This window comes from Rhinolophus sinicus, linkage group LG02 (genome assembly GCF_036562045.2).
Source record: "Rhinolophus sinicus isolate RSC01 linkage group LG02, ASM3656204v1, whole genome shotgun sequence".
In the NCBI taxonomy this organism is placed as follows: Eukaryota; Metazoa; Chordata; class Mammalia; order Chiroptera; family Rhinolophidae; genus Rhinolophus; species Rhinolophus sinicus.
Genome location: NC_133752.1, coordinates 58,431,901 through 58,452,187, shown reverse-complemented (window position 1 = coordinate 58,452,187; position 20,287 = coordinate 58,431,901). Strand labels below are relative to the sequence as shown.

Sequence of the window (20,287 nt, the reverse complement as noted above, 5' to 3'; positions counted from 1 at the left end):
ATATATACACACACATACACATATATAAGGTTCAGTACTATCGGCAGTTTCAGGTATCCACTGGGGGTCTTGGACCATATGCCTTATAGATAAGGGGGAACTACTGTATATACAAATATTAACTAATCGCGCTGTACACCTGAAACTAATATAATGTCATACATCAAATGTTCTTCAATACAATAGAACAGAACGAAACTCTTCAATGGCTCCTAGACCACCTAAAATTCTGACTGCTTGCCATGGCTTGCATGGCCCTGACACCCAATTAGTGCTATTAACTACTCTTGACTCTCTGTCTCTCTGTCTAACCTCCCTGACCCTGGAACACGCTAAACTTGTTCGCACCTTAGGACCTTTGCACTTATTGCTGCCTTTGCTTGAAACACTTTGCCCCCAGACTTCCAAATATCTGGTTCATTTGTATGATTTTTGTTCTCTGCTCAAGTCTCACCTCCTCAGAAGCCTCACCTGAACCACCTTATGCCAAGTAGCCAGCCCCCTGCCTCATTTTACTTCCTGCAAAGCACACAATGTCTAAAATTAGCTTGTTTATTTATTATTAGTTTCTTAGGAATTATCTGTCTTATTCACAGATGTATTCTCCTCTCTCTGTGGAGTGCCAGAAATGTAACAGACACTAAATACATACGTATTTGCTGAATCACTGAATCAGTGATTCAATATATCATTTAATCTTCATGGGAACCTGAGGCTCAGAGAGGGCTAGTGAATGACTTGACTTCTCAAGTCTTCAAGGCATTTTTTTCTACTACAATCCTGATGGCTGATCCATATCCTCTTTGCATTTAGTTTTTTGTTTTTATTTTGAATACAGAGAAGGAAAAAGATATGTCAGGATGTATTATTGCATACAAGTCTCCTATCCCTGAAAGAAGATATTCTGCAAGTATCTAAAGGTCATGATTTTCTTAATGACATTGTCCACCAGTAAAGATCAGGGTTAAAAAGGAAGAAGGAAAGAAAGGAAGGAAACTTAACCTTTATTAAACACTACTAGGTGCTAGGCACAAAACTCAGTGCTTTCACATATGTTTCCTAATTTGAATCTCAAAGCAGTCCTGCAAAGTTGATATTACTGCTCTCAATTTTAAAGATGGAAACAATGAGGCTCAAAAAAGTTAAATACTTTGTTCCAGGTGATACAAATCCTAAGTAGTGGGACTAGATTTTTGAAACCCAGGTCTACCTGACACCAGACTTCTGACTTTTTGTGCTAAGATGGTTGTTTTGCGTGATGGGTACACTCCTAAAATAGAAAGGAGGAAAATGTGAATTCGGTGCATATCCACATATAGTATAACAAATATTCGAAGCACAAGGGTAAGTCATACAGACAATATGGAAAACAGACCTAGAGCATTCAATGCCCGAGCGTATAATTGGATGAATAGACTACAGAGTGAACATTTGGTTCTCTGGCAGAGCTCACGTACTACGGTATGACATCGAGCAGCTGTCTCCAGAGAAAATTCTTTGTTTCTAGACCGGCACGATACAAGTAGCATTTGAGCAATTCGGGATTTCTTTCTGCTTTCACTATAAATAGAGTTCATGGAATTCTGTATGTCAAAGTAAATGCGATGAAAAGGAATCGCAGAATGTGGAGATAAACCTTAACTCAATACCCTAGAAACATGTTTGGCATTGGGAGGCTGTAAAAAGCGCTGTCATTACTTGGATGGATTCTGAGATCTTATTTAGCATATGAAATTGCAGAGTAGATCTATTATGTAAGGAAGCGGGGTGGGGGGGGCAGCATAATGTAGCTGCAAAATGAAGAACTTTGTGCCCTTCAGAGAAGAGTTAACAGGACAGATGTGCATAGAGAGAGACGTGTGCTAAGAATGTGGAAAATGAATGGGTGGTATATATATATGTGACTGTTGCCGAAACCGGGTTGCTGGATAATCCTCAGATGTCCGTAAGGCCAACATGTGACTCAAAGCTTGCCACGCAACAAAATAGTGGGCTGTGCTGGTATTAAGAGGCTGGCTGGAAGCTAGGCTCCCACTGTGCACTAGCCTAACTCCCTGTCGCTTTCTGTGTGTGGGTGGGTGTGCATGTGTGTGCGCGAGGGCATACATTTTTATGCAGTGGGTGTTTAAAGAGCTAAGCACTGAAGCTGGGTTTCCACAAACGATCCTCACGAGCACTTCAGACACACCACATTTTCTCTCTTGGTATTTTTTTTTCTTTCATCTTTATTACTATTATTATTATTTTTTGCACATCCCAAAGGGGAGAAACCTTCAACATCCAGCTGATTCTCTCTCACCTGTCCATGTGGGTGCCCTCTCAAGGTTAGAGCCGAAGCTATGTGGGACCAGCATATTCTCCAGCACCAGAGGAGAGGAGCTGCGTGAAGGAGTCGCAGACACCAAGGAAGAGAGACTCTGACCTGTTATCATGAACAACAGCTTGCAGGTTAACCTGCCCAGAAGCTGGGCTGCTGCAAGTGGCTCACTCCAGGAGAAGTCTGAGCATTCTTTTTTTCTTTTTTATTACTATAGGATGGAGGATGAAGCTGTCCTGGACAGAGGGGCTTCCTTCCTTAAGCATGTGTGTGATGAAGAAGAAGTAGAAGGTGAGATTTATGGGTCTGGGCAAGTGTATGTTCACGCACATGTATCTTTGTAGATAAGTTACATACAGTTCATGTAACTTTTATTTTTGAAGTTAAAAACCAAAGCTTTTCTATGGAGTTTGATTAATCTCCACATTTTGCTTCAACACACAGAGTAATTTTAAGAACTTGATTGTGCCATCAGAATCTCAGTCAGTGTAGTACTGCATGGTTTAAAAATAAAGGGGAGGGGGCTTCCTTTGAAGCAGGTACCTATGTTAGTGATGCCTCTTCGTGAAAAATAAATATTTTGCCAGATAATATGAACCACCTTTCAATGACTAATTCAAGGAAGGTGTTAGTTAGATTTATAGAAATGTATTTGGTTGAATCGTCTAATCTTTTCCCTTACAGCTTGCAGGGTAGAGAAACAGGTGTTGCAGAGAATGACACCATTGTTGCCAGCAAAATGGGGCTAAGCTGAGGATATGTGAATGGTAATCATGGATGAGTCTCAGTTAGGAAAAGATGGACAAGCACGTTGTACTTAAAAAACCTTCAGGACGTCTTTTGCTGATGTTCCCCAGTGCCCGTTAAACACCAAATGAGAGTTAAATTTTAGCTCACACTGTGATATTCTCATTGTGCCTTGTCTTTTCTCTTGACTTATCAATAATGCGGGAATAATACTGTTTATTTGGCAGTGAGAAGACAGGGCTTAATTTATATTTATTAAAGTAGTTATGTGAAGGCATCACAAATACATAGGTATTTATTAATACTTATAATGAGATTTAAAAAGACAATCAGTACGCATAAAGTTAAATGAAACTTAGGTGAACCATGTCATAAATTGTGCCATTAAAAATCACCTGAGAGACAATTCATTACTGTTTTGGAAACTGTAGTCTGATTGATGCCATTTGGTAAACATTTAAGGCCTACCAAAACTTGGACCAAAGTGGCGGTGCGGTCAGGAAAGAGGGGGTAGGTATTGTGTGTTCTGGAGTGATTCCTCAACCAACTGGTCCCAGGCAAGTGACGCTCCGGTGCCACCTGGAATAGTTTGAACAGTGTGACAGTGCGTTTTCTCTCACGTTTCCTTAGTAAGTTTCTTCTGACCATGTAATGTTGAAGGGTTGGTTCCCCCCCCACCTCCCTACTTCCCGCATTTATGCTCTTGCAAGTAATAAGAATTTGATACCTAAGCTTCTTAGGAAAAAGGAAACTACAATATTTTCTTTCATATTGTTTTATGGGTTCCTTGCACTTTTACAACATGACTGTGGGAAAATGTCAAGTTAAGGAAAGCAAAATAGTAAAACTTTTGTTTTAGGATTCTTGTAACCCATGATGTAAATTCTCCATTGTGGTGACTTTGTCACTGTCCCAGTGTCAAAGAGGAGATAAGAATCTTAAAGTTGTATAGCATGTGGATGTAAGAAACATTGTAGATTGAGTGAATACTCCACAGTTTCAGGACAATTATAGTAGAAAAATCAGTGAGGCAGCTTGAGAATGAGATGGCGTGTGTGTGTGTGTGTGTGTGTGTGTGTGTGTGTGTGTGTTCCTTGAGAAGAATGTTCTAGCTAAGTTCCCAGGAGATGTAAATCACTTCTTGAGTTTATAAGGTCTTAGGATTGACAGCATCTTACTGCAGTTTGATATTGTACATGGGTTTCTTAAGGCTTTGATTAAGTTTATTTCCTGAAGTATTTCCCTTGATTTTCAGGCACAGAAATTAAGACAACAATGTAATGAATAGCACACAAATTTGTAGCCAGTTTTATTTAAAAGAGAAACAAAAAAGACAACAAAAGTTGGTAGAAATATCTGTAAAATTGCTTGGCTTTGTGGTGATTAAACTTGCCATATGGATTCTGTGTATTTTCCTGTTCAGATAAGACTTTTATTTTAATGAGCATCTTCCATGTTGGTTGGAGCCTGAGTTAATTACATTTCTTTCAAGGCATCTTTAAATAGTTGCTTGTTGTTGAATTCTGAGGCCCTGAAGGATGGCTGTTTATGGTGTCATTATTTGGTGGAGAACATCCAACAGCACAGGCTCCTCTATAGTACAAGTCTTGAAACTACAATTCAGAACTATTAGTTTCTAATTCAGTGCCCACCCTGTTGACTCTCCCATTTTCTCACCTGGCTTCATCTGGTGGGGGTGGAAGCACTAACATTGTATAGTAACTCTCAGTGAAAGTATAAAGAAGTTGAAATGGACATGGGTTTGATGGCTTATCCATGGTCTCAGTGGTTGGGGATGAAGAAACAGATGACTCAACTGTCAACACCTCTAATAAGGATTTGTATTGTGAGTGGTAATGTATTCCTCAAGGACATAGTCTATGCCCTACTTTAAATTGCATTGAGAAGGGTGTATTTGAAGGAAAGCAAACTGTTATCTCTATTTGGAAGTAACTGAGTTCTGGTACATTTATGGTAGAAGTAAGTGCTCCCGTTTTAAAAATCAGAAATTCAAAGGGCAAGGAGCTGGAACACCTTACATTTCTTTTATCAAACATATTTCTTTTTATCCAAGTATCTTTTTTATCTTTCTCTTGCTTCTGGGGTAAACATAACTGAAGCGTATTACAGCACACTTGGCAAAAGTAAACCTAAAATAAAAATGAGATTTTTGAAATAATTGGCACAAATAAGGTGCACTCCCATTAAGTGATTACTAGGGTGAGTAAGGTCCAGAAGCCCTAGTTACTTTGAAACGTTCATGCTTTTAAAGTTCTTCTTAGGGTTCCCCAAATTTGTGGGGGATTGCCTTCAGCTCAGCCTGAAGATGAGAAGAACCAGAGGCTCTCTCATAGTTCCTTCTAATGTGGTAGTTCTGAGAAGGGGAGAGAGACTGAGACTTCCAACCACACCCTCAGTTCACCTGGTTCAACTTTACTCTCAGTGGGTGGCATGTGACACTTAATCCACGTTCTGAAAGCTCAATAGAAACCATCAACTGCAAAACTCACTAAGCATAGTGAGTCAGAAGAGGAGTCATCTGCTGTTTAAATAATACATTTACCTATGTGGGATATATTTAAAGAACTAAATCTTGTTTTCACATAATTTGCCTTATACATTTGTGTTAGTGGTGTAAAGAGATACTCTTCAAAAAGGAAACCAAGTGTCAATTTTTAATCCTTAAAATAAAGAGAAGCTTTAATATCTGTTCTTTCACTAGTTACAGTCGGTTTTGTAAAGTTAACATTTTAGGCACAAAGTGGTTACTGTGGGTAAACTCATTTAAATATTTTAACATTTCTGATATATTTGTTTCTGTACCAAAAGGCTCCATCTCTAGCCTAGACACTTTCATATAATTGGTCTGTAGATGACAAATTGATGTGACCAGAATGACCCAGAAATGCCAACTGTGAGAACAACACTCGGTTTTCATTTCAAACACATGTATAGACAGGGAAAACTGACAAATTTTTGTGGGGTGAACCAAGGTTGAGGTAGGTAGAAAGAGTACCAGGTAGCTTTTTCTTATGGATGTTTTATCCTTAAAAAAGTCAACCAGGATTTTGGATCTGTATGATGTAAACAGATTACTTAATAGTCTCATATTTCGCAATAGGGGAAAAGAGCAAACTCCACCTTATCCTCTGAGATAAGGCCTTGGCTCTGCAGGGCTAGGTAACTCCCCAGCAAGGCAAGCGTTGGCAATTTGGACGTTATGGGGAGGGGCCTTTTCTTAACATCAAGTCTAACCAGCAACTCAGGAAGCATAAAGTACAGCAAGACAATATTGGCTGAAATGTGTCTCCGTTTCTGAAGTCTGATCAGTGCTCTCATAGCTACTATGATGTATTGTGGTGGCTTTCCTCTTCCATTCAAAACCAACGCCAAAAGGAAGTGAGCTGCCAACTGTCCAAATGGAACAATAATTTTGCAGATTCCCATGTCTACTGATGGGCATTAGGAGAGTTTTGTTAAAAATGCATGGAATTTGCAGGAGGATTATTTTTAGGGAAATAAAAGTAAAAAAGTAGGACACCCCGGAGCAGAGTAAATATTTACCAAATATTTGTTAAAAGGAAGAGTGAATAAATACATAATAGAAACTAAATGAAGAATATGTAGAATTACTTTATATAATTCTTTGTTTAAATTTTTAGTTAGAAATGTCATTCTCAGTACTTGTAATCAAATGAGATGATACAGTCTCTAGTGTTCCTGTCCTTGCTGTTAACTCCTGTTTGATTTTGCAAAGATCATTGACATATCATTTATACATTTATATTTATAAGAAGAAGAAGCCTCCAAAGCACCTCTGCCTTACTCTTTTCCCTCCTTTTCCTCTCTACCTTTTGAGGAGAGAGACTAAAATGATGAAATGGTAGCGTTTGTCTTTTTGGAGGTCAGGATCTCAACATTTTACAGACATGAAATCATAATGACTTAAACCTATTTTTCACTAGAGAATATGATGATGATGTATTTATGTGTATTGGAGGAGGTATTATTCTAAAGAAAAATTGGGGCCTGGTACACATTTGTTAATAATTACAGTGGTAAAAAACTGAATTGCTGAGAAGGAGTGAATGAAAACCTATTGGATGGGAAGGGAGGGGCCGAGTTGGGGCTGGGGCTATTCTGAGCGCTGGGTATAAGTGTCCGGTTGCATTTTGCTGACCTCTTCTCTGCTGTTCACTCTAATTTCTCAGAAACAGTGTGTACAGAGGAAACACTTGAGCAAATATTGCTGAAGGAAAAGCCTTCTCAGAAGAAACAATGTACCCACACATTGGAGAGCTTTAAAGAAATGTGGTGAGGTGTTTAAAGGTTGATATATAAATAGTAACTTGGGTTTTCTAGAGCAGGTTGAGCTCACTATAGCCCTTTCCCAAGGCCCTGCTTCTTTCTCCTCATGGCCTTAGCTGAAAGCCTGTGAGAGGCCCTCAAGTAGGCAGCACTTAGCTGGGGAGCTGTCTGACACCTCCTGCTGTGTCAGTGAGGTTAAATACTATTTGTATACAGATTTCTTCAGCATCAAGGAAATCTGATGATAATGCCATGGTTTTTTGAAACTGAAATCAGACATCCCTTCCCAGAGTTTTTCCAATTGTAGAGAATTCCCTGGTATTAGTATGGGCTAAGGCCATACTAATTGAAGCCACTTTCTGTCCTAGATGTCTACATTCTTTTTTGGCAGTAAGCTATAAAAAATTGAATTTGGTACTTGGGTTGTGTTTTGCAAGGATCCAGAAATTCTGAAGTGATACATTTTCAGCAATTTTGTCAATAGATTAAATTTATTTTTAGAAGCTTTGTATCTGGTCATATTTTGGAGATACATTGTTTGGTATTTTTTGGGGGTAGTCTCTATCATTTGTTTTATTCATGTGTTGTTAAAGCAGAGTGGCTAAGCATCAGTTTGGGATTGAAAGTTTAAAAGTTACTCTATTGCCGAATCATTACATAAGTGAAGGATGAAATATACAGTTTGGAGTTTGGATTTCTTGCTCTGTCAAATGGAAATAATAGAACATGCCATTCACCGTAGAACTGTTTGGGTAGTTAGCAGGAACAATATTTTGTTGTACGTGGCATTAGGAATAGGCGTGCTTTATACTCTACCACTCTCTTCTTTTTGTTTCTGATTGATAATAGTCTCCCCAATAATTTTCATTTTCACCAATAATTAATATCATTCCAGAAATTGTAACTGGCCTAAATGATTTTTATTTGCTTAATTTATTTTTACTAATAGCTAACCTTTGCCTTCATAACCACACTTACCTACTGCTTCCTGTATTGGAAAAGACAAGTTAGACTGGTCAAGGGAAGGTTCCCAAGCCCTGCTGTCTGTTTCCCTTTGGACTCATTCTGATTCCTTGAAGCTCTGGATGTGAGATCTGATTTTCATGGTTACACTGGTCCAATGCACATTGCCCCGAATTTGGTAAATTACCTTCTTTTCCAAGAAGAGGTATATTAACCCTAATTGTATACAGAGTAAAATACATGCCCATTGCCTAATAAAGCATGCAAATTTTCTCCTTTTGGAAAGCAGATTTAAGTGTATAGTATTTTTCCACCAATGAAGAGGATTCACTGTCTATTAGATGTATATGTAACATATAGCAACATATTTTATATGGTACACAAACAGGCTATTATGTAATTTAGGTGTCAATTAAATGAGAGTATGCAATATTATAGACATAATACCATATATTCAAACCTGAGCTAAATATTTCCCCATTTTTACCCTCACAAGATTCAGAATCACTGGGAGAATTGAGAATTGTGACTGCTGAGGGAGAATAGAGTAAGATGAGAAAAAAGCTGCCTAAGGCCCACCCGAGTCGCTTTAGTTACTGTGGTGAGCTTGCTGGTGGGATTTTGTTGTTATGTTTTATTTTTATTTTTTGGCTGACGGCGTCTAGGGGAGTGAGGTGAGTGCCTGTCATGACAGGAGTTAACAGAAGGTTACAAACATTGTACCCCGAAGCTGCTGATTGCTGGGTGGGATGAAGGTGAAGGTAGGGAGGGTGGTGAGTGACATCCACTGAATCAACAGTACATAAATGTGACTGAAATAACTCCCTTCTCTGAATAGCTGCAAGAGCTTTTTCAATCTGGTTATTGTTTTTACCTTTCCATAGTGTTAGAATTAGAAGGCAGCTATCTTCAGTGCTTTATCCAATGTGTTCACCTTTCTTTGTATTCTGTTGACTTGGAAAGGAGAACAGACTCTACTTAAACATCTTGAGACATTATTTTATTGACTCTTTTCATGGTGGAATGCTCAATAACTTTTACTAGGCCCAAACTTTTGGAAATAAAAATAGATTCTGAAAAAAAAAAAAAATAGATTCTGCATTTTCATAGCATCAGCCAATATATCGGCTTTAGAGGGCCAGAATCACACATGTATAATTGGTTAAATCACCAACCCAGCCCGATTAAGTTTTCAACAAGTGATTCTATCCCTAGTGAAAAATAAAGAAAATGTCTTGGATGTACAATGAAAACTCATAACTGAATACAGTTGATACACGTACTTAACAAACTAACCCAGAATCTGATTGTTCAGGTGCTTTTATTCAGGCAGTGTCGTGGGTTAGAGAACATAGTGGAGAACCAGAAACTGCAGGATCTGTTTCTGTTCCTGACTTTGCCCTACCTATTTGGATGGCACGGGGACAATCGTGGTTGTGTAGTTACATTTCCGTCATGCCTACGGCAGTTAACCTGTCTCCTCACCCACCTACCAGAGATACTCTAAGGATTCTTGGCAAGTACCTAAGAAATACTTTGATATTTGCTCTAAACCACTGACAAATTACTTAATTTCTGAATCTTGTGGGGTTTTTTTGTGTTTTTTTTTTTTTTTTGCATAAAGAAATAGCATTTGCACCTCCTTGTTTCCTAGTTGAAACTAATTTGAAATTCCCGAGAATAAACCCTATGAATTTAAGATATCATCTCCTTTGGATATAGTCCTATAGGTAATTTGTCTTTATGCACACTTCCTCACTAGTGGTTGCTGTGATTGCGCTGAATGCTTTCAGATGAAAGCTAATACTGACATCCGGTAATCAACACATTATTTGGTTCATGTTATGTTAACTGTTCTAATGAACTTTAACTGACCAATAGTGCTTTTTTTTCCTTTAAGCTTGTGAAAATGGTAAGAAAAGTTGCAAATATAAGCTCTAACATGTTGCCTTTCTAGGCTCACGTGTATCACTGAATATGATAATATAATTCCAGTTATGTTATATGCCACAGTTAATGTTTAGACAAATCAACCAGTCATTATTTAAGGACACAAGGTTAGTTGACATGATAATTTAGAGAGCGTATCATGTACGTGGGTGAATTTACGTGGGAGACCAGAGTATAATAAGAGTATATGTCTCCCATAGAGGGACATTACGTTGAGACCTAAAAGATGAAGAGGAATTTAGGGAAGCATCAGGAACGAGGGAAGCATCACAGGCAAGCATGTGTAACGGCACAGAGGTGAGAAAGAGGTAGGCCTATTTGAGAAGTGGAACTAAGGTCTGCATGGCTGGACTATGTGAATAGGGAGAGTGGCCTGAGTTGTGTGGAAGCTAAAAAAAAGTTTTTTCCTCCCACCTTCTAAGTTCTTTTAGCTGGCCTAATATTCAGATTTTCAGAGAGATTAACAGAAGGAAATGTCCAACGTTTATTATACAAAGGCACATTCAGGGGGGCCATAAGAATGAGACCTGAAATGCATCGGGCAGTTGAAGCTTATATGTACGTTATGGACAAAAGAGAAAAAGAGGCAGAGGTCTGGGATTTCCAAGGGGAAATAGGCACTTGCAGGTAGTTAACAGAGCTGAACACCTGGTAAACAAATTCCTGGTAAGCAATCCAGAAATAATGGGACTCAAGGGGGTAATCTAGCTAAAAGGCCCCTGCTTGGATCCTTCCTATCTAACAGTAGGGGGGATATGCTAAGATTCCCTTCCTGGAGCAGCTTTTCCATCTTAATCTCTTAGGTAGGAAAGGGGGAGGGTCAAGGTTCTTTCTGAGTCTTCTGTTTCTTGATAACCTGCTTAAAATCAATATTCCAAAAGGCACATTTGGGGAGGCAAAACTTTGGTCCTCTTCAGGAGGCTGGGACACACATAAGCCATGGCCTTTTATGATATGCTAAAGATAGAGGGTTTTATTGAGTGTGCACTGGGTAGCCATTGCCGAGGGTTTTAAGCAGGGAAGTGTCAAGACAAAATTTGCATTTAAAAAGAGACCTCTGGCTAATGGAAGAGTGAGAAAAGGACAGGACTGCGCTCTGTAAGTGCTAACATTTGGAGACTGAGAGGAGCAGTCATAGAAGCTGGAGGAAAACCAGGAAGAGTGTGCCTTTGAGGCCAAGAGAAGAGCACTTTCAATAAGAAGCAAGTGATTGACAGTGTTGAATACTGCTTGGAGTCAGGTAGATGAGGATAGAAAAGTAGCCAGTGGATTTGGCAGAAGGAAGGCAATTGGCGGCTTTTGTTAGCAATTTGGGTGGCATTGTAAGGAAAGAGTCAAATTAGAGTAGATTGAAGAGTGTCTGAAGAGAAAGCTGTCAGAAGTTGGGAAGAGACTGAGAAATGGTAGAAAACGTTTGGCCTTTCCCTCCATGTGCTCCATTACACTTAACCAATTAAAATACTTCGAATTGTTATAGAATTTTTAGAGCTAGAAAGCATCTTAGAGAAAATTTAGCTCAATGTTCTCACCTTACAGGTGAATAGGTGAGCCCCGGGGAGGTTAAAGTGATTTGCTTGCAGTAACACTATACTGTGTTTCCCCGAAAATAAGACCAGGTCTTACATCAATTTTTGCTCCAAAAGATGCATTAGGGCTTATGTTCAGGGGATGTCATCTGAAAAATCATGCTAGGGCTTGTTTTCTGGTTAGGTTTTCTTTTTGGGGAAACACAACGGTAACTGGAAAAACAAGGATAAAGACCAGGCCTTCTGACTTGCCCAGGGCGGTGCTAATTCCAAAAAAGTATGCTTGAGGTCTCTTACCTCTGGAAGGGGAAAGGAATTTAGAAAGAAAGATGGATGAGCACTAGAAGCAGCACCTGGAAGAGTAGAAGGGGGAAGAACTGAAAGGAGAAGACTAAGTTGTTGGAAAGTGGCTTATGAAAAGGTGAGACAGAAAGAAGACGTGAGCCTGGCTGGCCTCATGGTTGAATGACTGCAGGTCGTCACTGGGCAGATGTCACAGCCAGAACATCCTTATATTCTGGGGCAGCTTACGGCTCTAAGGGTTGTGGCCTTAAACTTGTCCTGTGATTATAAGAGGGAAACATTTTCAGAGAATTCCCGAGCCCTTTTTTCTTCTATGTAACTAGGTAATTACTAAGTTGAAAAGACTTTTTTTTTTTTTTTTTTTAATTTTGGCTGTGTGTTGCAGACAGTGCAAGATGGGAGGTGTGGTGGGGGCTGGTACCACGGTAGTGGGAAGGTGGGAAAGGAAATCTATACACCCAGGACGGCCAAGAGTCCCGGTCTTTATGTCATCAACTGACTATTGGGCTTTAGTTGGTTCACTGGTAAATTAAGAGGTTGAACCAGGTGATGTTTAAGGTCATTTAAACTCTGAAAGTATAATTATGTGCCGTTCTGTTTGTGAATGCCATTCTCTTTTGTGGGTGCTTATGGAAAACCGTAGTCATGAAGCTTCTGGGATTGGGTTTAACTAGGTTAACTTCAGTCTCTTATAACTTTCCCTAGTTCTTGGTCATTTTCCATGTCTCACCAATATTGCAGGGGTGTGAATGGAGGTAATTATATGAACTAATATTAAATATTTGATACACGATCAGCCATTGATGCATTAACTAGGTGGTGGATTATCTGTCCATGGCAACTAAAGACTGTTCTTCCTATTGCCCAGCCAGGGCTTAGGTCAATACTAAAAGGGAAACCATGATAGAGTCAGGGATGGACAGTGTGGTTAGGATGAGAGTGTGAATGTCTGCATTTATGTGTCTCTCTAAGCTGCTTTGCTGGCTGCAATTGCACATGCAGTTATCAGTGACCATTATTAGGTTAGCCATTGTTTTCTCTCTTCCAACTCTACTTCCCATTCAGTTGTGCAAATGGTGATAAGAGGAAAAATGAAAATGGTCAGTTTTCCGGTGTCTGGCTCACAGGTGGATTTTTTCTGACTGCATGTGTACTGCACATTAAAATCCGCCTGCTCTCTTGGGGTTCTGGGGTGTCAGGATGAGTGGTGGTTCCTCTCTTTCTGTCGGGTGGTTCCTCTTCGCCCTTAGCTCTTCTCTGCCTGGCACTGGCCTTCCCAGGCTTTTTGGCTCTTCTCTACTCTGTTCAGTCGAGTAAAAGGACCAACAAACCCAGTTCCTGGGGGTCAGCACTCACTTTGTGAAAACTCAAGGGGACAATCTACCCAGGGCAGGGTGGGGCTGGCCGGCACTTGCTTCTGGGCAAAGTGAGGGGAGATTGAGGTTATGAAAGGTTTCTGTTGAACAAACTGTATGAGTGAAGCAGCTGACCAGGGGACCAGTTAGACTTGGCCTACAGTTGGTTATTTTGTCCTCCTCAGGGTGAATATCCTGGAGTGCTTTTGCTAGAGAACAGAGCGGGTTCAAAAGTTATTATCAGGGCTCCAGGCAGGTGGAAATGAGAAATGGTGCTTTGTTTTTTCTCCTTTGGAAAGGGAAAGGGAGAAATAGGATCAATGCTTATGGGGCACCTTTGTGTACCAGACACAGTGGGAGACACGTGATCAACATTACCTGATTTGCATTGTCTTTAAAAATCTCTGTCGCTGTATCTCTCCCTCTATAAAGAAATGGTACAGATTTTTTGTATAGAGAGATATAGTTATAAATACAGAGGTACAAATATAGGTTATATTTTATATCTGTAGATATGAATGTAAAAGAGATTTTGCAAGAGCAAGGTTAAAATTACTTTGGAGAATCAATTTTTTAGAGATGGTGAAGCACTTCAAGAACTGCTGTTTATAAAAGATAAGGTGACTTTTAGTTCTGTTTATTCATTAAGGTAGGTTCCCATAGTACCTTTTAAGTGGTTATCCTAGCCTACATATTTTCAAGTAATTTATGATCACTGAACATAGTCAAGTTGTATTTCTTTATAAACATCCACTGATTTTGACTTTTTATAGTGCTGGTCACTGTTTGCCTCTCTTATCAGCTATAAGTAATGGAAACTGTAATGGAAACTTAACTTCAGTGTATGGTGTCAGGGTCCTTAGCTGAAGAATTTAGAAGTGTTTTGCTAAATACGAGCACTGAAAAGGCAGGTGTAGAAGCTTCCTGAGTTAAAGGACAGGAGTTGACTCCCTTTCAAGACCTTTTCCCTGTAGCTGTTGTTTTCCTAGAGATTGTTATCATCGTGATCATCAAATATTAAATATTAAAAGTACTGTGCTCAACAAACACCAGGTAAACAAGTTGAGATTTCTTATCAGTTTTGCTTGGGGAACCTCAGGTCACCTGAAGGATTTCTGAGAGGCTATCAGTGAACAAAATTCCCATGCAGTTCAGTGGGAAGAAAACTATTTCCCTGTTTTTTCATTGTGTTTAGTATTTATTTCCTTGCATGCCTGATCCTAAGTGTAATCAGTAGCATTAATTACAATAATTTACTCATCAGCATCCAAAATGATCTATAAATAAATTACACATGTAGTATGTAATTATCTACTAATAAATGTATGCATTATTTTTTTCTATGTGAAAAGTTGCCCCTATTCAAAATAAAAAAATAGAAACCATTCCTTGTCCCGAGCAGTATGTATGTTTGAAATGTGGATCCTCATGAAAACATTTCACAAGGGCTGACATGCCCCCAGTTAACTGAAATTACACCATGCCTTTCGAAGGGTGTTTTCTTTTCATGAGCTGGTATTTATGCCCAAGTAACTTAGCGATGTTACTTTCATTATAGCTTATTAGAGCTGCTTGTGGACACTCTTACGGGTTTGTGAGTAATAAGCTAACAAATTATTTGTATTTCACTTATTAAAGTGTTTAGGATTATATATGCTGACCCATTTCTCATTATACAAAGTGCCACACACGCAATCTCTGCAGCATCTGGATTTAACACTATGGTTCTATTTAAGGATTCTTCTAAAAAATTGTGGAGATTATTATTATTTTTGGCTCAAGAAGTTAAGTTCTTATAGCATCTTTGTATAATCTATCACTCATCCAGGGTCTTTGCCTCTTCTACATTTTTCATTTTATAATTAAAAAGAAATAACAAATATCTCTCAATTTTGCTTCCCTTCGTACATCCCTCTTGGCAATAGCCACAACATGGCATCTTGCCAGTAGAACAGGTTACTTTAGATAAGCCAGGGAAGGCAGTATTTAAGTTATATTTTGGGGATATTGCTAATTAGTTCTAAAAGAATGATATAAGTGCCAAGTGTTTTGGAATCTTTGCTTTAAACTAGAGAGAAAAGAAATTCAGTTGATTATATGAAGAGCAATCCTGTGGATAAAAATCAAATTCAGAACATCCCTCCATGTTTAATTATGTACTCGTAGGAGGATGTATGGAGGAGGCTGAGGGTAGAGGATGGGGATGGCTGGGGGTGGCCGTGGGGGAATGTCGATTTCTGGGCAAAGATTTAGACCTATAGATTTAGATCTAGCTAAAGGATCACCAGAAGACAGGTGAAATTTTTGCCCAAAAATCTGCCTCCCTCACAGCTACCTCCAGATATCTCCATCCTCTACCCACAATATTGACATCTTGGTTTAAAGACAATATTTATATATTACCTTATTCCAAAACGGTTAGTGTGAAGGGAAAATAACAGTTGAAAATTTGGAAGAATGAGGTTAGTATATAAAATTCATGTCACGAAACTGTCTGCCCACTAGAGATTGGCCTGAGATTTGTCTCTTCTATTTCTAGTAGTCAGCATGAGGAAGGAAACAATCAGTTGTAAGACTGATAGTATAAATATTGTATATATTACAACAAAACTCCACCAAAGCAGTGAAGAAGTGCTCATTAGTCTTAATACTGACATCTGAGAGAGAGTTCTCCTGTGGGATTTTATGAGCTAACTGGTGACAGTATCCTTGACTTCCCTGAACCTTGGTTTCTTTGCTTTTACAGTGGGGATAATAACAGTATTTAATTTGTGCAGTTGTGAGGATTGCATGAGGAAATAGATATAAGAGACCCAGCCAGAACCTGGCACATTTGTAAGTACTCATAAATAGTTTCTGTCATCTGTGTGTACTGTAAACACAGCAATGTGTATCCGAAAGAAGCTAATAGATCTACTTTGCATGTAGAGACGTATGTTAACCACTCAGTCCTCTAGAGAATGTTTGGCTGGCTGGTGCAAAACCCTTTTCTGGTTTGATGAATTTAATTCTACAAAGTCTTAAATCATCCCTGGTAGGAAAGTGGGTCTCTGTGAAGGCCTCTTTAACTTGAATGACTATAGAGTTACTAAGTAAAAGCATTGTCTGTTGGCCTGAAAACGTAGTAATAGCAACTATCAGTGCGGTTAGTTTAGAAATAGCGTAGGAAGTGGGAGAACTGGACATCATAGCTTCCCAATACTTCTGCTTCCAAATGAGGTGGAGCAGGTGAGGATGGGAAGAAACAAGGATCATCTGGTGATAATTTCTGACATTCAGAGATAACCCGGAAAACCATGTTTTCTGTCCAGTCGTACCAGCTGTGGGATGGGTTGTGAGATATTCCCAAGACATTGAGAGTTTGTGGGGAATTTGCACCATCTGTCAGAGGAAGGCATGCAGGGTATTTATTTGAACACATGATACTGAGGCCACTGCCAGATCAAGGACCGAATGCCCTTTGACTCACACTTAAATGAATACCATCAAATATAAATTCTAGTAGTTTTAACCTACAAAATTTTGAGTATCAAGAATGTAACCTTTATTTTAATAACATTTTAACCCATCACCTTTTCCTTATGAATTATTGTTATTTAAAAAACATTTTTGCTCCTTTTTATACTACCTTTGAAGCAGTTTTATTGACATATCTAGCAGATAACTTTTTTTTTTTAAGCCTAAACTTCCCTTGTAAGTTAGGCAGATCACTGTCCCTGATTTTTTGAGTGTCTTCCTGTTTTGTAGACTCTTGCTGGATTGGAAAGCTTGTCTGTCAACTTTCTCATTTTCATTTTACATGTAAAATAAAACTACACCCTCAATCTTTATGGCTTTCCTAAGAGCTTGCTGTCATTTTGTGAGTTGTGATTTAAAAAATGGCCATCAAGCTTCATGACATATCTCTGAGACAGGTAAAGATATTTTAATGAAAACAAATGTTGAGATCCACCTACAAGAGTCTTATCAACAATAGCCTAGCTATCAGTTATGCTGATTTTATTGATCCTAAAGACCGGTGTTCTGTGGGCGTGGTAAGAATGCTGCCATTCTAACTCATTTTACTTTTGGTATTTTTGTTACTTAGCACATACAGCTTATGAAATATTTGGTCATCACCTTGAGAAAACATGCCTAAGCCCCACTCACTAAAGCAAGGCTGTCCGCATGGACAAAGAAACTGATTTGGAGAGAGGTCGAGAAGTAATTGATGAAACACAGGCCCTGTCCCTGAGTTCCTGAAGGTTTGTTTAACCTCAGGACCGCGTTCCTTTTCCTCTATCTGAACACATGATAGAAAAGGAAACTTTAGATACCAGTAATGTGTGAGAGGAGCAGGAAGATGCTTTGAGTTTTGGATTGCTCAGCTCACTGCCGTGATTTCCTCTGGCAGCTCTTGGAAGGCAGTATCTTCCTCACTCAGGGAATATTGTATTTTACTGTGCTGTAAGGACCTCTATGAAAAGTTCATAGCCATGTGGGTACCAGAGAATTGTAGTTTTCCACAGGCGGTCACTGACAGTATCAGAAATGGCAAAGAGCAGTTGTATGGGGAGGGAGTGGAAACAGACCTAGCCAGAACCTGGCACTTTTTCTAAGCACTCAAATGGGCACGGCGTGTGTGTGTGTGTGTGTGTGTGTGTGTGTGTGTGTCTTTTTAAATTATGGAAATGTTCTAAAATTGGATTACGGTGATGATTACACAATTCTGTAAATATCCTAAAAATCATTGAACTCTACTCTTAAAATGTGTGAATTTTGTGGCATGTAAATCATATCTCAGTAAAGCTGATAAAAAATGCCTGAAATTTGTGCTGGCTTGAAAGGAACCCCATTTCGTAGCCCGGCATCATATCTGAAAGCTTCCGCACCTGTCTGAAAGTGTGTGACAAAGTGAGTGGGGGAAGGCATCTAAGGCAGGAGCCAGAGGAAATGAGGATAAGCCAACTCTTACTCACAAGGCAGGGAGGAGGGCTGTGATCACAATGGGAGTAAAATGGCTCTGCTTTGTGGTGAGGACAACTCAAATTAGATTCCAAAAGGTAAGGTACGTTCCTCTCCATGGGCTTCGAAAGCTCACTTTCTGAATCGCCCAAACTCTTGCATTTGGTGGACAACACTTTATAGCACGAAATCTTACCCTAAAATCGTACCAGCCCATACAGAGTGTCCTTTAACTGATTTATCAGTTGTACTATACAGATTTGGGTAAATAATAATACAAAAATCTATCCATATAACATCACTGTAACTAATGTAGCTTAACTGCCATTTTTTTCTTAGTTGCCATTATTTAATAAAATGTAGAAAATATTTAATGTGACAAGTTTTAAAACATTTCCAATTTCTTATTGTTGTTTCATGATGTTTTCCTAATTACTGAATGAAGGCAACCAAGCTTTCAGTGTTTGCTTTACTAAAGAAATTGGTTGGCTTTGCTTACATATATTGTGTGACTTGAGATAAAGCTGCAGGACGCCCTCAGTAACTGGAGCACAGGAAACAATTGACACTGTTACTTAATTCACATTGTTTCTGAGACATTTCCTACTTCCTAGTGTAATATAACTTTCCCATGAGAACAATTTGCTTGCAAATGGTTAGACATGATAAATTTCTCATTGGTACTCATTCTGTGAGGAGAATTTGATGGTACTTTGTAGTATTTGAATTGGTGTGTGTGGGGGGTGGGGGTGGGGAGGTTCATGCATTATGTAGATGTCTCCAACTTCATTTCAAGCATCAGATGTTTTCTTTTGAATGTTAACCCATTCACTTAGGGTTCTGCATTCCTTCCTTGGAGCCTCTTTCTTGAAGGAGGATATAATTGTTTTAATCCTTGCAGTTTAAGGGAAGACCCCTGTGAATTAATGGTATTTTTAGATATGGCTAATGAGTTACTGTGGAAAGTAATTCACAGCAATTTATATCAGACATACTCCATGTTCAAGTATTCCATGTAAGTGTGTGATATTATCTGTGGCACTGTAAATGGTCATTAAGGAATAATTCCAGAATGGGAGAGGAAACCGATAGATGAGATAATCTAACCTGTAGTTAAAAAAATAAAAAGAAGTTTCATATTACTCCTCAAATGGTGGTTCCCACATTCAGAAGTTATGCTGTGCATAAAGTGAAAGTAAAAGTTTACCAATTAAAAAAAAAAAAGATGTTGGAACTTTGAGTTCTTTTTTTTCTATCTTATCAGATTTTGTAAAACTAATATCACTTGTCAGTTTTGCAGCTCCTTCCATCGAGAGAACTAAAAGCATTTCACAATGTTTTTTCCTCATGCCCTTCTCTTCAAGGCAATTTTTGCTGGGCTAGGTTTATTTTTATCATTGCAGCAACCAGTTTTTAGAAACTTTTGGAAACAAAAAAAGAAAAAATGAGAGTGGCACTGTAGCTGACATTCATTTTAGCTGCTTCCTAGTGTGAACATTTGAGTATTTCTAAAACCTTCTAAGTATGTCTTATTTTTTCTCAGTTTGTCCCAGTTCTAAATCTCTATTCTGCTGATTGGGTAAAAAAAAAAAAAATTAAAAAAAAGAAAGAAAGAAAAAAAGTTTTAGTGTAAAACCTTATCCCCAGAAGAATGACTTCATGAACTTTAAGTTAGATCTTTATTTTTTGCTGCTTCATGACCTTCTTTTTCAGCACCCTTTTGAGTATAAACACAGAGGTTAGAATGGGAAGGGCATCTGAGAGTTACCCAATTTAAGTCTCTCATTATACATGATGAATGATTAAGGGACATGGTCAAGGTCATATAGCTCATTGATGGCAGAGGTCTGACTAAAATCAGGAATTTCTGATTT

The 20,287-nt window shown here is 38.7% G+C and overlaps 1 protein-coding gene across 6 annotated transcripts in view; it reads left to right on the top strand.

Moving 5' to 3' along the window:
• Nucleotides 1-20,287, top strand: part of SLC4A4 (solute carrier family 4 member 4) — a 343,152-nt gene that overhangs the window by 45,843 nt on the left and 277,022 nt on the right. For 5 of the 6 annotated variants that reach the window (XM_019757100.2, XM_019757101.2, XM_019757102.2 and 2 more), the window contains one exon: nucleotides 2,535-2,608. In XM_019757100.2, the coding sequence (XP_019612659.2) occupies nucleotides 2,536-2,608 (73 nt within the window). In that variant the 5' untranslated portion in view covers nucleotide 2,535. Of the gene's footprint in view, nucleotides 1-2,516; nucleotides 2,609-20,287 lie in introns of those variants that run through there. The other variant, XM_074324475.1, reaches the window with a different exon arrangement.